This window comes from Salmo salar, chromosome ssa11 (genome assembly GCF_905237065.1).
Source record: "Salmo salar chromosome ssa11, Ssal_v3.1, whole genome shotgun sequence".
Classification (NCBI taxonomy): Eukaryota; Metazoa; Chordata; class Actinopteri; order Salmoniformes; family Salmonidae; genus Salmo; species Salmo salar.
Genome location: NC_059452.1, coordinates 57,344,584 through 57,358,203, shown reverse-complemented (window position 1 = coordinate 57,358,203; position 13,620 = coordinate 57,344,584). Strand labels below are relative to the sequence as shown.

Here is a 13,620-nt window from a genome sequence, read left to right as displayed (position 1 = left end):
GTTAGTGGAGAACGACAGGGTGATACACTACCTTCATTATCAGCTGCTACCAACCTGCCAAGCAGAGCCTCTGTCTCATTATGATACACTACCTTCATTATCAGCTGCTGCCAACCTGCCAAGCAGAGCCTCTGTCTTCAATATATATTATGGCAGTGTCCTAAAAGCAAATATGTCCTCCTAAGCAGAGTTTAAACACAGAGGGGCATTATATAGACCATCTATATTGGCAATAGTCTCATGGGAGAGAAACAGACAGGATTCTAGCATTTTTCCAGCATTATGACACAGTACCTTCATTATGTGACAGTACAGAACATTATGAGACATTACCTTCATTATGAGACAGTACAGAACATTATGAGACATTACCTTCATTATGAGACAGTACAGAACATTATGAGACATTACTTTCATTATGAGACAGTACATTACCTTCATTATGAGAGAGTACAGAACCTTCATTATGTGACAGTATAGTACCTTCATTATGTGACAGTACAGTACCTTCATTATGAGACAGTACAGAACATTATGTGGCAGTACCTTCATTATGAGACAGTACCTTCATTATGTGACAGTACAGTACCTTCATTATGAGACAGTACCTTCATTATGAGACAGTACAGTACCTTCAATATCAGACAGTACATTTTCTTCATTATGAGACAGTACATTATCTTCATTATGAGACAGTACATTACCTTCATTATGAGACAGTACAGTACCTTCATTATGTGACAGTACAGTACCTTCATTATGGGGCATCATCTTCATTATGAGACAGTACCTTCATTATGAGGCATTACCGTCATTATGAGACAGTACCTTCATTATTATTATTATTATTATTAGGTCGCAGTTGTAAATGAGAACTTGTTCTCAACTTATTATTCTTATTATTCAACTTGCCTACCTGGTTAAATAAAGGTGAAATAAAATGTAAAAAAATTATACAAAATAATGAGACAGTACCTTCATTATGAGACAGTACAGTACCTTCATTATGAGACAGTACAGTACCTTCATTATGAGACAGTACCTTCATTATGAGACAGTACAGTACCTTCATTATGAGACAGTACCTTCATTATGACACAGTACAGTACCTTCATTATGAGACAGTACAGAACATTATGTGACAGTACCTTCATTATGAGACAGTCTGTGTTTTCTAAATCTGCGTCTGAAATGGCACCCTATTCCCTATGTAGTGCACTGCTTTTGACTAGGGCATATGGGGTAGTGCACCACAGGGAATAGGGTACCATTTGGGATGCACAAAAATACATTTGTCCACATCAGCCAGTTTAGGCTGTTTATTATCTTCCTCTATTTGTTTTTCTCAGGAGGAACGACCTCCATCAGCAGCTGGAGGTACATGGTGATTGATCCTGCAGGGGAGGTGAAAGGTTAAAGTTCAGATTGGACCAATCAGGCTAATTAAAGGTTAATAATACATAACTTTAATAAAAAAAAGGTTACTAAAGGGGACATCAACCCAATCACAGCATGATCTATAGGCTCTGTGACCTTCTGAGTTGAACTCCACAATGACTGGAATTATCTAAAGGGGAAGAACTCCAGTACCCCTCACTGAGGAATAAAACATTTTGATTCATAAAAATGACCCAAGTTGCAGAAGATAATAGTGTTTGCTTCCCAAAGGGCACCCTATCCCCTATATTATAGTGCACTACCTTTCACCAGGGCCCATAGGGTAGTGCACTACACAGGGAATAGGGGACTATTTGGGACACAGTCAGTGTTGTCTTCTAGTGCAATACACAGGGAATAGGGGACTATTGGGACACAGACAGTGTTGTCTTCTAGTGCACTACAAAGGGAATAGGGGGTCATTTGGGACACACACAGTGTTGTCTTCTAGTGCACTACACAGGGAATAGGGGGCCATTTTGGGATAAAGGCAGTGTTGTCTTCTAGTGCACTACAAAGGGAATAGGGGGCCCATTTTGGGATAAAGTCTCTCTCCAACCCTCAAGCGTCAACAACTCTGAGCAGTGGGTCGTTACTCACTCATGACCCTGCGTGTCCAGCTGAACTTGCGGTGTACGAAGGGGAAGTAGAGCAGCAGACCGCTGAGGATGAAGATGGTACAGTACAGATACTCCAGCTCTGGCTTGTCTATGATAGGTGCTAGGACCAGGTAGCAGGACACTATCACCACCAGCACTGCTATGGGCATGGGACACTGTTGGGGGACAACCAGGACATAACCACCTGTCAGTCTCACAGGAGGGATCTCGGACAGTATTGCTCTAAAAACAGGTTAAGGGAATCTAGGATTCAGAAAAACATCAAAGCGGTTACCACCCCATTTGTTGTGGTAACCAGCTGAGGGATGTGGCTGGAGAAATGTAACCACTCTAAAATGTATAGACAGAGCTATGGATGTTAGGACTGACCATCCATGAGTTCAACCTGATAGTTATAACTATGTTCTTCCAATAGCCAAGAGATGAGGGGCTGCAGGTAGCCTACTGGTTAGAGCTTTGGGCCAGTAACTGAAAGGTTGCTAGATAGAATCCCCGAGCTGACAAGGTAAAAAAAAATTCATTCTGCCCCTGAACAAGGCAGTTAACCCACTGTTCCTAGGCCGTCATTGAAAATAAGAATTTGTTCTTAACTGACTTGCCCAGTTAAATAAAAGGTTAAATACAAAAATTAATATACAGGACTTGGATGTATGACAATGTGAGTCTAGTCTTACCTTGACGGGCCTCTTGAGTTCCTTCCTGGTGAAGCGCATGACGATGAGAGCGAGAGCTGTGAGACCGTTGATCAGGGTGTTGATGTCTGCTGGGATAATGTAGAATACGGCCAGAATACCCTACAACCACCACAACAACAGGGTAAACTGAAGCAGCACATTTAAGGAACTTGACAAGAAAAAAAACGTTATTTCTTGGTATTTCATTACTTTAAACAGAACTTTCCCTAAAAGTACAAACATAGTTACATTTCATTTCTGGTAATATTCTAGCAATGTTCTCCGACTGGTCTGACATTGGAAATGTTCTCAAATAGTTCAGAGAACATTAAAAAACAACGTTCTTCTATGGGAATTTCAGTTTCCTACAGGTTTCAGTGAACAGTTGGAGCCAATTTCATCTTAAAATGTTTCCTGTGAATGAACTTAAAAAATGTATAACTTGATAGTTTGGATTACAGGATGTCAAGGTCATATTTTTCCATATTCTGTTCCAGTTAAAAGGCTGTTCAGATTCATTTAGATCTGTGGACCATACTTTTTAATGCTCAGAATATGAGCTTTCCAAGAGTTGTTCATATATAAAGATCAGTCCTTTCAGGAGCCCAGGAAATGTATTTATAAATCCCATCATAGGATGGTTCGGTAGTTGTATTTCCCAAGGGACTCCAGAGGCCAGCATGGCTGACCTAAGATGTAAATACAGAAAAAAGGATTTGCCTGGTAATGTATATGTGTCTTTGAGCCTGGTAATGGGTCTTTCAGAGCTTGGAATGTTCTCAAAACATTACGGTCCACAATATCTCTAAGGGTCCAGATTGGCATCTCTAAGGGTCCAGATTGGCATCTCTAAGGGTACAGACTCTACATTTGGACCACCCTCCAGATCGCAAGGCATTATTGTGAAATATAGGAGTATGGGTATGCCATTTTGATTCCCAGTTACATTTTCCACCAAATAGATACTGCTTGAGCAATAATAGGACCAAAGCGTAGTGTACATTTACTGAGAGATGGTCTATCAGTGGAGACCACCTCTTCCAGGGCAATAGGAGACACCATATTACATTATTTAAGGGATATACAGTTGAAGTCGGAAGTTTACATACACTTAGGTTGGAGTCATTAAAACTAGTTTTTTAACCACTCCACAAATTTCTTGTTAAAACCTGTTTGGGAAAGGGGGCAGTATTTTCACATCCGGATGAATGAGGAGCCCAAAGTAAACGAGCCAATGTAAACTGAGATTTTTGGATATAAATATGAACTTTATTGAACAAAACATACATGTATTGTGTAACATGAAGTCCTATGAGTGCCATCTGATGAAGATCAAAGGTTAGTGATTAACGTTCTCTATTTCTGTTTTTTGTGACTCCTCTCTTTGGCTGGAAAATTGCTGTTTTTTTTGTGACAAGGCGCTGTCCTAACAATCGTATGGTGTGCTTTCGCTGTAAAACCTTTTTGAAATCGGACACGGTGATTGGATTAACAAGAAGTTTATCTTTAAAATGGTGTATAATACTTGTATGCTTGAGGAATTTTAATTATGATATTTTTGTTATTTGAATTTGGCGCCCTGCACTTTCACTGGCTGTTGTCAATCCATTAAACGGGATTTGAGCCCTAAGATTAAACAGCTTGGAAAGTTCCAGAAAATGATGTCATGGCTTTAGAGGCTTCTGATAGGCTAATTGACATCATTTGAGTCAATTGGAGGTGTACCTGTGGATGTATTTCAAGGTCTACCTTCAAACTCAGTGCCTCTTTGCTTGACATCATGGGAAAATCAAAAGAAAATCAGCCAAGACCTAAAAAAAATAAAAATAATTGTAGACTTCCACAAGTCTGGTTCATCCTTGGAAGCAATTTCCAAACGCCTGAAGGTATCACGTTCATCTGGACAAACAATACTATGCAAGTATAAACACCATGGGACCACGCAGCCGTCATACCGCTCAGGAAGGAGACGAGTTCTGTTGAGATGAACGTACTTTGGTGCGAAAAGTGCAAATCAATCCCAGAACAACCGCAAAGGACCTTGTGAAGATGCTGGAGGAAACAGGTACAAAAGTATCTATATCCACAGTAAAAGGAGTCCTATATCAACATAACCTGAAAGGACGCTCAGCAAGGAAGAAGCCACTGCTCACAAACTGCCATATAAAAGCCAGACTACGGTTTGCAGCTGCACATGGGGACAAAGATCGTACTTTTTGGAGAAATGTCCTCTGGTCTGATGAAACAAAAATAGAACTGTTTGGCCATAATGACCATCGTTATGTATGGAGGAATAAAGGGGAGGCTTGCAAGCTGAAGAACATCATCCCAACCGTGACGCACGGGGGTGGCAGCATCATGTTGTGGGGGTGCTTTGCTGCAGGAGGGACTGGTGCACTTCACAAAATAGATGGCATCATGAGGGAGGAAAATTATGTGGATATATTGAAGCAAAATCTCAAGACATCATTCAGGAAGTTAAAGCTTGGGTCGCAAATGGGTCTTCCAAATGGACAATGACCCCAAGCATACTTCCAAAGTTGTGGCAGAGTGGCTTAACCTGTTAGGGCTAGGGGGCAGCATTTGCACGTCTGGATAAAAAAATGTACCCGATTTAATCTGGTTACTAATCCTACCCAGTAACTAGAATATGCATATACTTATTATATATGGATAGAAAACACTCTAAAGTTTCTAAAACTGTTTGAATGGTGTCTGTGAGTATAACAGAACTCATTTGGCAGGCAAAACCCTGAGACATTTTCTGACAGGAAGTGGATACCTGATGTGTTGTATTGACTTTAAACCTATCCCATTGAAAAACACAGGGGCTGAGGAATATTTTGGCACTTCCTATTGCTTCCACTAGATGTCACCAGCCTTTACAAAGTGTTTTGAGCCTTCTGGAGGGAGATCTGACCGAACAAGAGCCATGGAACGATGATGTCCCATTAGACACCTGGCGCGCGAGTTCATGTTGGGTACCCTCGTTCCAATACGTTATAAAAAAGAGTATGCATTCGTCCACCTTGAATATTATTCATGTTCTGGTTAAAAAAGGCCCTAATGATTTATGCTATACAACGTTTGACATGTTTGAACGAACGTAAATATATTTTTTCCCCTCGTTCATGACGAGAAGTCCGGCTGGCTTAGATCATGTGCTAACAAGACGGAGATTTTTGGACATAAATGATGAGCTTTTTTGAACAAAACTACATTCGTTATGGACCTGTGATACCTGGAAGTGACATCTGATGAAGAGAATCAAAGGTAATGGATTATTTACATAGTATTTTCGATTTTAGATCTCCCCAACATGACGTCTAGTCTGTATCGCAACGCGTATTTTTCTGGGCGCAGTGCTCAGATTATTGCAAAGTGTGATTTCCCAGTAAGGTTATTTTTAAATCTGGCAAGTTGATTGCGTTCAAGAGATGTAAATCTATAATTCTTTAAATGACAATATAATATTTTACCAATGTTTTCTAATTTTAATTATTTAATTTGTGACGCTGACTTGACTGCCGGTTGTTGGAGGGAAACGATTTCCTCAACATCAATGCCATAGTAAAACGCTGTTTTTGGATATAAATATGAACTTGATAGAACTAAAAATGCATGCATTGTCTAACATAATGTCCTAGGAGTGTCATCTGATGGAGATTGTAAAAGGTTAGTGCATCATTTTAGCTGGTTTTATGGTTTTGGTGACCCTGTCTTTGACTTGACAAAACATTACACACAACTCTTGTAAATGTACTGTCCTAACATACTCTAAATTTATGCTTTCGCCGTAAAACCTTTTTGAAATCGTAAAACGTGGTTAGATTAAGGAGATGTTTATCTTTCAAATGGTGTAAAATAGTTGTATTTTTGAAAAATTTGAATTTTGACATTTATTTGGATTCAAATTTGCCGCTCTTGAAATGCACCTGCTGTTGATGGAGTGCACCACGGGTGGCACGCTAGCGTCCCACCTAGCCCATAGAGGTTAAGGACAACAAAGTCAAGGTATTGGAGTGGCCATCACAAAGCCCTGACCTCAATCCTATAGAACATTTGTGGGTAGAACTGAAAAAGTGTGTGCGAGCAAGGAGGCCTACAAACCTGACTCAGTTACACCAACTCTGTCAGGAAGAATGGGCCAAAATTCACCCAACTTATTGTGGGAAGCTTGTGGAAGGTTACCTGAAACGTTTGACCCAAACCTCTTACATCTAGACGTTCCGCTAGCGGAACACCTGCTCCAATATCCAATGATAAAGGTGGCGCGAATTACAAATTCCTCAAAAATGCAAAAACTTCAATTTTTCAAACATATGACTATTTCACAGCATTTTAAAGACAAGACTCTCCTTTATCTAACCACACTGTCCGATTTCAAAAAGGCTTTACAATGAAAGCAAAACATTAGATTATGTCAGCAGAGTACCCAGCCAGAAATAATCAGACACCCATTTTTCAAGCTAGCATATAATGTCACATAAATCCAAACCACAGCTAAATGCAGCACTAACCTTTGATGATCTTCATCAGATGACACCCCTAGGACATTATGTTATACAATACATGCATGTTTTGTTCAATCAAGTTCATATTTATATCAAAAACCAGCTTTTTACATTAGCATGTGACGTTCAGAACTAGCAAACTTCCGGTGAATTTACTAAATTACTCACGATAAACGTTCACAAAAAACATAATTATTTTAAGAATTATAGATACTGAACTCCTCTATGCACTCGCTATGTCCAATTTTAAAATAGCTTTTCGGTGAAAGCACATTTTGCAATATTCTGAGTAGATAGCCCGGCCATCACGGGCTAGCTATTTTGACACCCACCAAGTTTGGTACTCACCAAACTCAGATTTACTATAAGAAAAATTGGATTACCTTTGCTGTTCTTCGTCAGAATGCACTCCCAGGACTTCTAATTCAATAACAAATGTTGGTTTGGTTCCAAATAAGCAATAGTTATATCCAAATAGTGGCGTTTTGTTGTGCGTTCAAGACACTATCCGAAGGGTAACGAAGGGTGACGCGCCCGGCGCGTTTCGTAACCAAAAATTTCAAAATATTCCATTACCGTACTTCGAAGCATGTCAAACGCTGTTTAAAATCAATTTTTATGCGATTTTTCTCGTAAAAAAAGTGATAATATTCCGACCGGGAGTCGTTGTTTTCGTTCAAAGACTGAAAATGTAAACATGGAGTCGTCTCGTGCACCAGTCTCATTGTTCTCAGATCGACCACTTACCAAATGCGCTACTGTTTTTCAGCCATGGCCTGCAAAGTCATCATTCAACGTTCTGGCGCCTTCTGAGAGCCTATGGGAGCGTTAGAAAATGTCACGTTACAGCAGAGATCCCCTGTTTTGGATAGAGATGATCAAGAAGGCCAAGAAATGGTCAGAGAGGGCGCTTCCTGTTTGGAATCTTCTCAGGTTTTGGCCTGCCAAATGAGTTCTGTTATACTCACAGACACCATTCAAACAGTTTTAGAAACTTTGGAGTGTTTTCTATCCAAAGCTAATAATTATATGCATATTCTAGTTTCTGGGCAGGAGTAATAATCAGATTAAATCGGGTACGTTTTTTATCCGGCCGTGAAAATACTGCCCCCTATCCATAACAAGTTAAGGGACCACCTCTTCCAGGACAATAGGAGACATCATATTACATTGTTTAAGGGATATATCACTGGAGACCACCTCTTCCAGGGCAATAGGAGACACCATATTACATTGTTTAAGGGACCACCTCTTCCAGGACAATAGGAGACACCATATTTCTCTCTATTATCATCCAGGGGTGGAAGAATAATGTCTAAAGTTTGGTACGGATAGTCCCTCTTTGCAAGTTTTTTTTTTCCATGTGTATTTTTTCGTAATTTACCAATTTTTTCCCCCCAATTTCGTGATATTACGATTTTGTCTCATCGCTGCAACTCCCCAATGGGCTCGGGAGAGGCGAAGGTCGAGTCATGACCCGCCAAACTGCGCTTGCATCTGGACCAAAGCGGGTTTGGTAAAAAACAACATTCCTCAGAACCTCCATCTATTATATATCTTACATGGTTCCTCTGAAACTAAAAGCAGACTTTTTCTACACGAGAAGATCCGGACAACAAAATCTTAATGAAATCGCCTGTAGAACCCGCACCGTGTGAGCTACAAAATAATATGTCACCAGTATCGTCTGTCTGGCTGCCAGATGGCGATGCGTGATTGGCGATGCGTGATTCATCACTCTAGAGAACTCATTTCCACTGCTCCAGAGTCCAATGGCGGTGAGCTTTACACCCCTCCACCCGATGCTTGGCATTGCGTATGGTGATCTAAGGCTTGTGTGCGGCTGCTCGGCCATGGAAACCCATTTCATTAAGCTTTCAGAAATACACTTATGGTGCTGACGTTGCTTCCAGGGGCAGTTTGTAACTCAGTAGTGGAGTGTTGCAATTGAGGATAGATGATTTTTACTCACAATGCGCTTCAGCACTCGGTGGTCCCGTTCTGTTAGCTTGTGTGGCCTACTACTTCGCGGCTGAGACATTGTTGCTCCTAGACATTTCCACTTCACAATAACAGCACTTACAGTTGACCGGGGCAGCTCTAGCAGGGCAGAAATTAGACAAACTGACCTGTTGGAAAAGTGGCATCCTATGACGGTGTCAGGTTGAAAGTCCCTGAGCTCTTCAGTAAGGCCATTCTACTGCCAATGTTTGTCTATGGAGATTTCATGGCTGTGTGCTGGATTGTATACACCTGTCAGCAACGGGTGTGGCAAAAACCCAAAATGTGCACCCCTTGGGATCCCGAGGACCGAGTTTGGGAATCTCTGCCTTAATATGACATTTAGTATTGACAAGTTTTAGGAAATAAGTCTGTTGATTCATAGTCATTTGCAAAAGAAAGCCACGAAAAGGCCTGTATGCATGCAATGGACAGTAATGTATAAAGTGATGGGTCAGGTCATAGGTTAGGCCACTGTGGGGCAGTAATGTATAAAGTGATGGGTCAGGTTACAGGTTAGGCCACTGGGGGGCAGTAATGTATAAAGTGATGGGTCAGGTTACAGGCACATTATTCTTTTTTAAATTCTGCAAGCTCTGTCAAGTTGGTTGTTGATCATTGCTATAATATATAATATGCCATTCAGCAGACACTTTTATTCCAAGCGACTTAGTCATTCATGCAGACATTTTAATGTGTGTTGTCCTGGGAATTAAACCTATTATCTTGGCATTACAAGCACCATGCTCTACCAACCGAGGTACAGAGATTTTCAACACGATTTAAGTCAAAACTAACTTTGCCACTCAGGAACATTCAAAGTCTTCTTGTTAACAAACTCTTAAGGGTCCGCCCCTTTTTAATTATTATTTTTTTTAAACTTTTGTCTATAATTACATACCCAAATCTAACTGCCTGTAACTCAGGCCTAGAAGCAAGGATATGCATATTCTTGGTACCATTTGAAAGGAAACACTTGAAAGTTTATGGAAATGTGAAAGGAATGTAGGAGAATATAACACAATAGATCTGGTAAAAGATAATACAAAGAAAAAAATACCCGTTCTTTTGTATTTTTTTGTACCATCATCTTTGGAATGCAAGAGAAAGGCCATCATGTATTATTCCAGCCCAGCTGCAATTTAGATTTTGGCCACTAGATGGCAGCAGTGTATGTGCAAAGTCTTAGACTGATCAAATGAACCGTTGCATTTCTGTTCAAAAGTTGTCCTGGGAAATTCTCTTGTTACTTACAACCTCATGCTAATTGTATTAGCCTACGTTAGCTCAACCGTCCCGTGGAAGGGTAACCGATCCCGAAGAAGTTAACATGATGCAGCCACCACCATGCTTGAAAATATAAAGAGTGGTGCTCAGTCATGTTATGTTTTCGATTTGCCCCAAACATAACGCTTTGTATTCAGGACATAAAGTTCAGTTCTTAGCCACATTTTTGGGAGTTTTACTTTAGTGCCTTATTGCAAACAGGATGCATGTTTAGGATTATTTTTTCTGTACAGGCTTCCTTGTTTTCAATGTAATTTAGGTTAGTATTGTAGAGTAACTGAAATGTTGTTGTTAAACTCTAACTGTTTTAAAGTCACCATTGGCCTCCTTGTGAAATCCTTGAGCGGTTTCATTCCTCTCCGGCAACTGAGTTAGGAAGGACGCCTGTATCTTTGTAGTGACTGTGTGTATTGATACACCATCCAAAGTGTAATTAATAACTTCACCATGCTCAAAGGGATGTCAATGTCTGCTTTTTTACCCATCTACCAATAGGGGTCCTTCTTTGCGAGGCATTGCAAAACCTCCCAGGGCTTTGTGGGTGAATCTGTGTTTGAAATTCACTGCTCGACTGAGGGACCTAACATACATGAAATTTGGGGTGTTACAATTGGCAATTGCCATCGGAAAATTGCCATATGATTGGCCCGGAGATGGACCGCTTTCGGTGGTATTTACAATCGTGTGTATGATTCGTGCTATGCCAATATGTTCCCATGTTATTTTGTCCAAATTAGGGGGGTTTTCCCTTACATACAATACACCCAGTATGTGGATGATGATGTAGTCATTAAAAAAATCATGTTAACTGAAACACGACCCTGCCAACCCGCACTGCTTCTTGCCACACTGCTCGCTTAACCCGGAAGCCAAGGTGTCGGAGGAAACACTGTCCAGCTGGCGACTGAAGTCAGCTTGAAGGTGCCCGGCCCGCCACAAGGAGTCGCTAGAGCGCGATGGGAGAAGGATAATCCCGGCCTGCCAAACCCTCCCATAACCCGGTCGATGCTGGGCCAATTGTGCGCCGCCTCATGGGACTTCCGGTGACGGCCAGCTGTAACACAGCCTGGGATCGAACCCAGGTCTGTAGTAACGCCTCAAGCACTGCTATGCAGTGCCTGAAACAGCTGAGAGCTCGGGAGGCCGCTCTCAGTGTTAATAAATCTTCCTAGGAAAACTTTCAGGGCACCATAATAAAACATTCTCAGAACCTCCCTGGAACCAGAGTAAAACATTCTCAGAACCTCCCTTCAACCTAAAAATGTACGTTCCCAGAACAGGTATAATTTTCACCTCCGTTCTCAGAACCTTGAAAAACATTCAGTTTTACTTGTCAAGAAATGCACGGCTTCGTTCCCAGAATAAATGGGGAAACCAAAAACATATGTTCTGACAACTTCCAAGGAACCAAAATGCTAGCTGGGGTGGATCTGAAAACGAACAAACTAAGCTGAATTTCACATACAAATCTTTAAACTAATAGAAATAAAAACTAATCTAAAAACATAAAACTATAATATCCTTATTAACACACACAGGACTCAACATTCAGTCATGTCATGGTCATATTGGGCTATTAGAGTAGACTGAGTTGAGTTGGAGTGCGATGAGCTGGGTAGAGTTGAGTTGGAGTGCAATGAGCTGGGTAGAGTTGAGTTGGAGTGCAATGAGCTGGGTAGAGTTGAGTTGGAGTGCAATGAGCTGAGTAGAGTTGAGTTGGAGTGCAATGAGCTGGGTAGAGTTGAGGTGAGGAGATCAACATAGAGACATCATGTAATAAAGTGGCTTGTGAGTATTCACCCCCATTGGCATTTTTCAATTTATTTTTGCCTTACAACCTGGAATTAAAATCAATATTTGTGGGGTTTGTATCATTTGATTTACACAACATGCCCACCACTTTGAAGATGCAAAATATTTATTTTTGTGAAACAAACAAGAAATAAGACAAAAAAACTGAAAACTTGTGTGCATAACTTTTCACCCCCCCCAAAGTCAATACTTTATAGAGCCACCTTTTGCAGGAATTACAGCTGCAAGTCTCTTGGGGTATGTCTCTATAAGCTTGGCACATCTAGCCACTGGGATTTTTGACCATTCTTCAAAGGCAAAACTTCTCCAGCTCCTTCAAGTTGGATGGGTTCTGGCAGTGTACAGCAATCTTTAAGCCATACCAAAGATTCTCAATTGGATTGAGGTCTGGCCTTTGACTAGGACATTCCAAGACATTTAAATGTTTCCCCTTAAAACACTCAAGTATTGCTTTAGCAGTATGCTTTGGGTCATTGTCCTGTTGGAAGGTGAACCTTCATCCCAGTCTCAAATCTCTGAAAGACTGAAAAAGGATTCCCTCAAGAATTTCCCTGTATTTAGCGCCATGCATCATTCCTTCAATTCTGTTGCCTCTCTGATTAATGCCCTCCTTGCCTGGTCTGTGAGTTTTGGTGAGCGGCCCTCTCTTGGCTGGTTGGTTGTGGTGCCATATTCTTTCCATTTTTTAATAATGGATTTAATGGTGCTCTGTGGGATGTTCAAGTTTAGGATATTTTTTTATAACCCAACCCTGATCTGTACTTCTCCACAACTTTATCCCTTACCTGTTTGGAGAGCTCCTTGGTCTTCATGGTGCCCCTTGCTTGGTGGTGCCCCTTGCTTAGTGGTGTTGCAGACTCCATGGCCTTTCAGAACAGGTTAAAATATATATATATATATATATATATATATATATATATATATATATATATATATATATATATATACACACACACTGAGATCTTGTGACACTAAGATTGCACACAGGTGGACTTTATTTAACTAATTATGTGACTTCTGAAGGTAACTGGTTGCACCAGATCTTATTTAGGGGCTTCATAGTAAAGAGGGTGAATACATATGCACACACCAGTTATCTGTTTTTAATTTTTTTAATTTTTTGAAAGAAGTTATTTAATTTCACTTCACCAAACTGGAATATTTTGTGTTTATGTCCATTACATGAAATACAAATAAAAATCCATTTAAATTACAGGTCGTAATGCAACAAAATAGGAAAAAAACACCAAGTGGGATGAATACTTTTGCAAGGCA

At 40.5% G+C, this 13,620-nt stretch overlaps 1 protein-coding gene across 2 annotated transcripts in view; it reads right to left on the bottom strand.

The window, feature by feature from the left end:
- Nucleotides 1–2,020: 2,020 nt before the first annotated feature.
- LOC106592435 (b(0,+)-type amino acid transporter 1) overlaps nucleotides 2,021–13,620 on the bottom strand; it is a 32,452-nt gene continuing 20,852 nt past the window's right edge. The window contains exons 10-11 of one of the 2 annotated variants that reach the window (XM_045689780.1): nucleotides 2,732–2,851; nucleotides 2,021–2,212 (exon numbers count right to left, since the gene is read on the bottom strand). In XM_045689780.1, the coding sequence (XP_045545736.1) occupies nucleotides 2,030–2,212; nucleotides 2,732–2,851 (303 nt within the window). In that variant the 3' untranslated portion in view covers nucleotides 2,021–2,029. Of the gene's footprint in view, nucleotides 2,213–2,731; nucleotides 2,852–11,943; nucleotides 12,265–13,620 lie in introns of those variants that run through there. The other variant, XM_045689781.1, reaches the window with a different exon arrangement.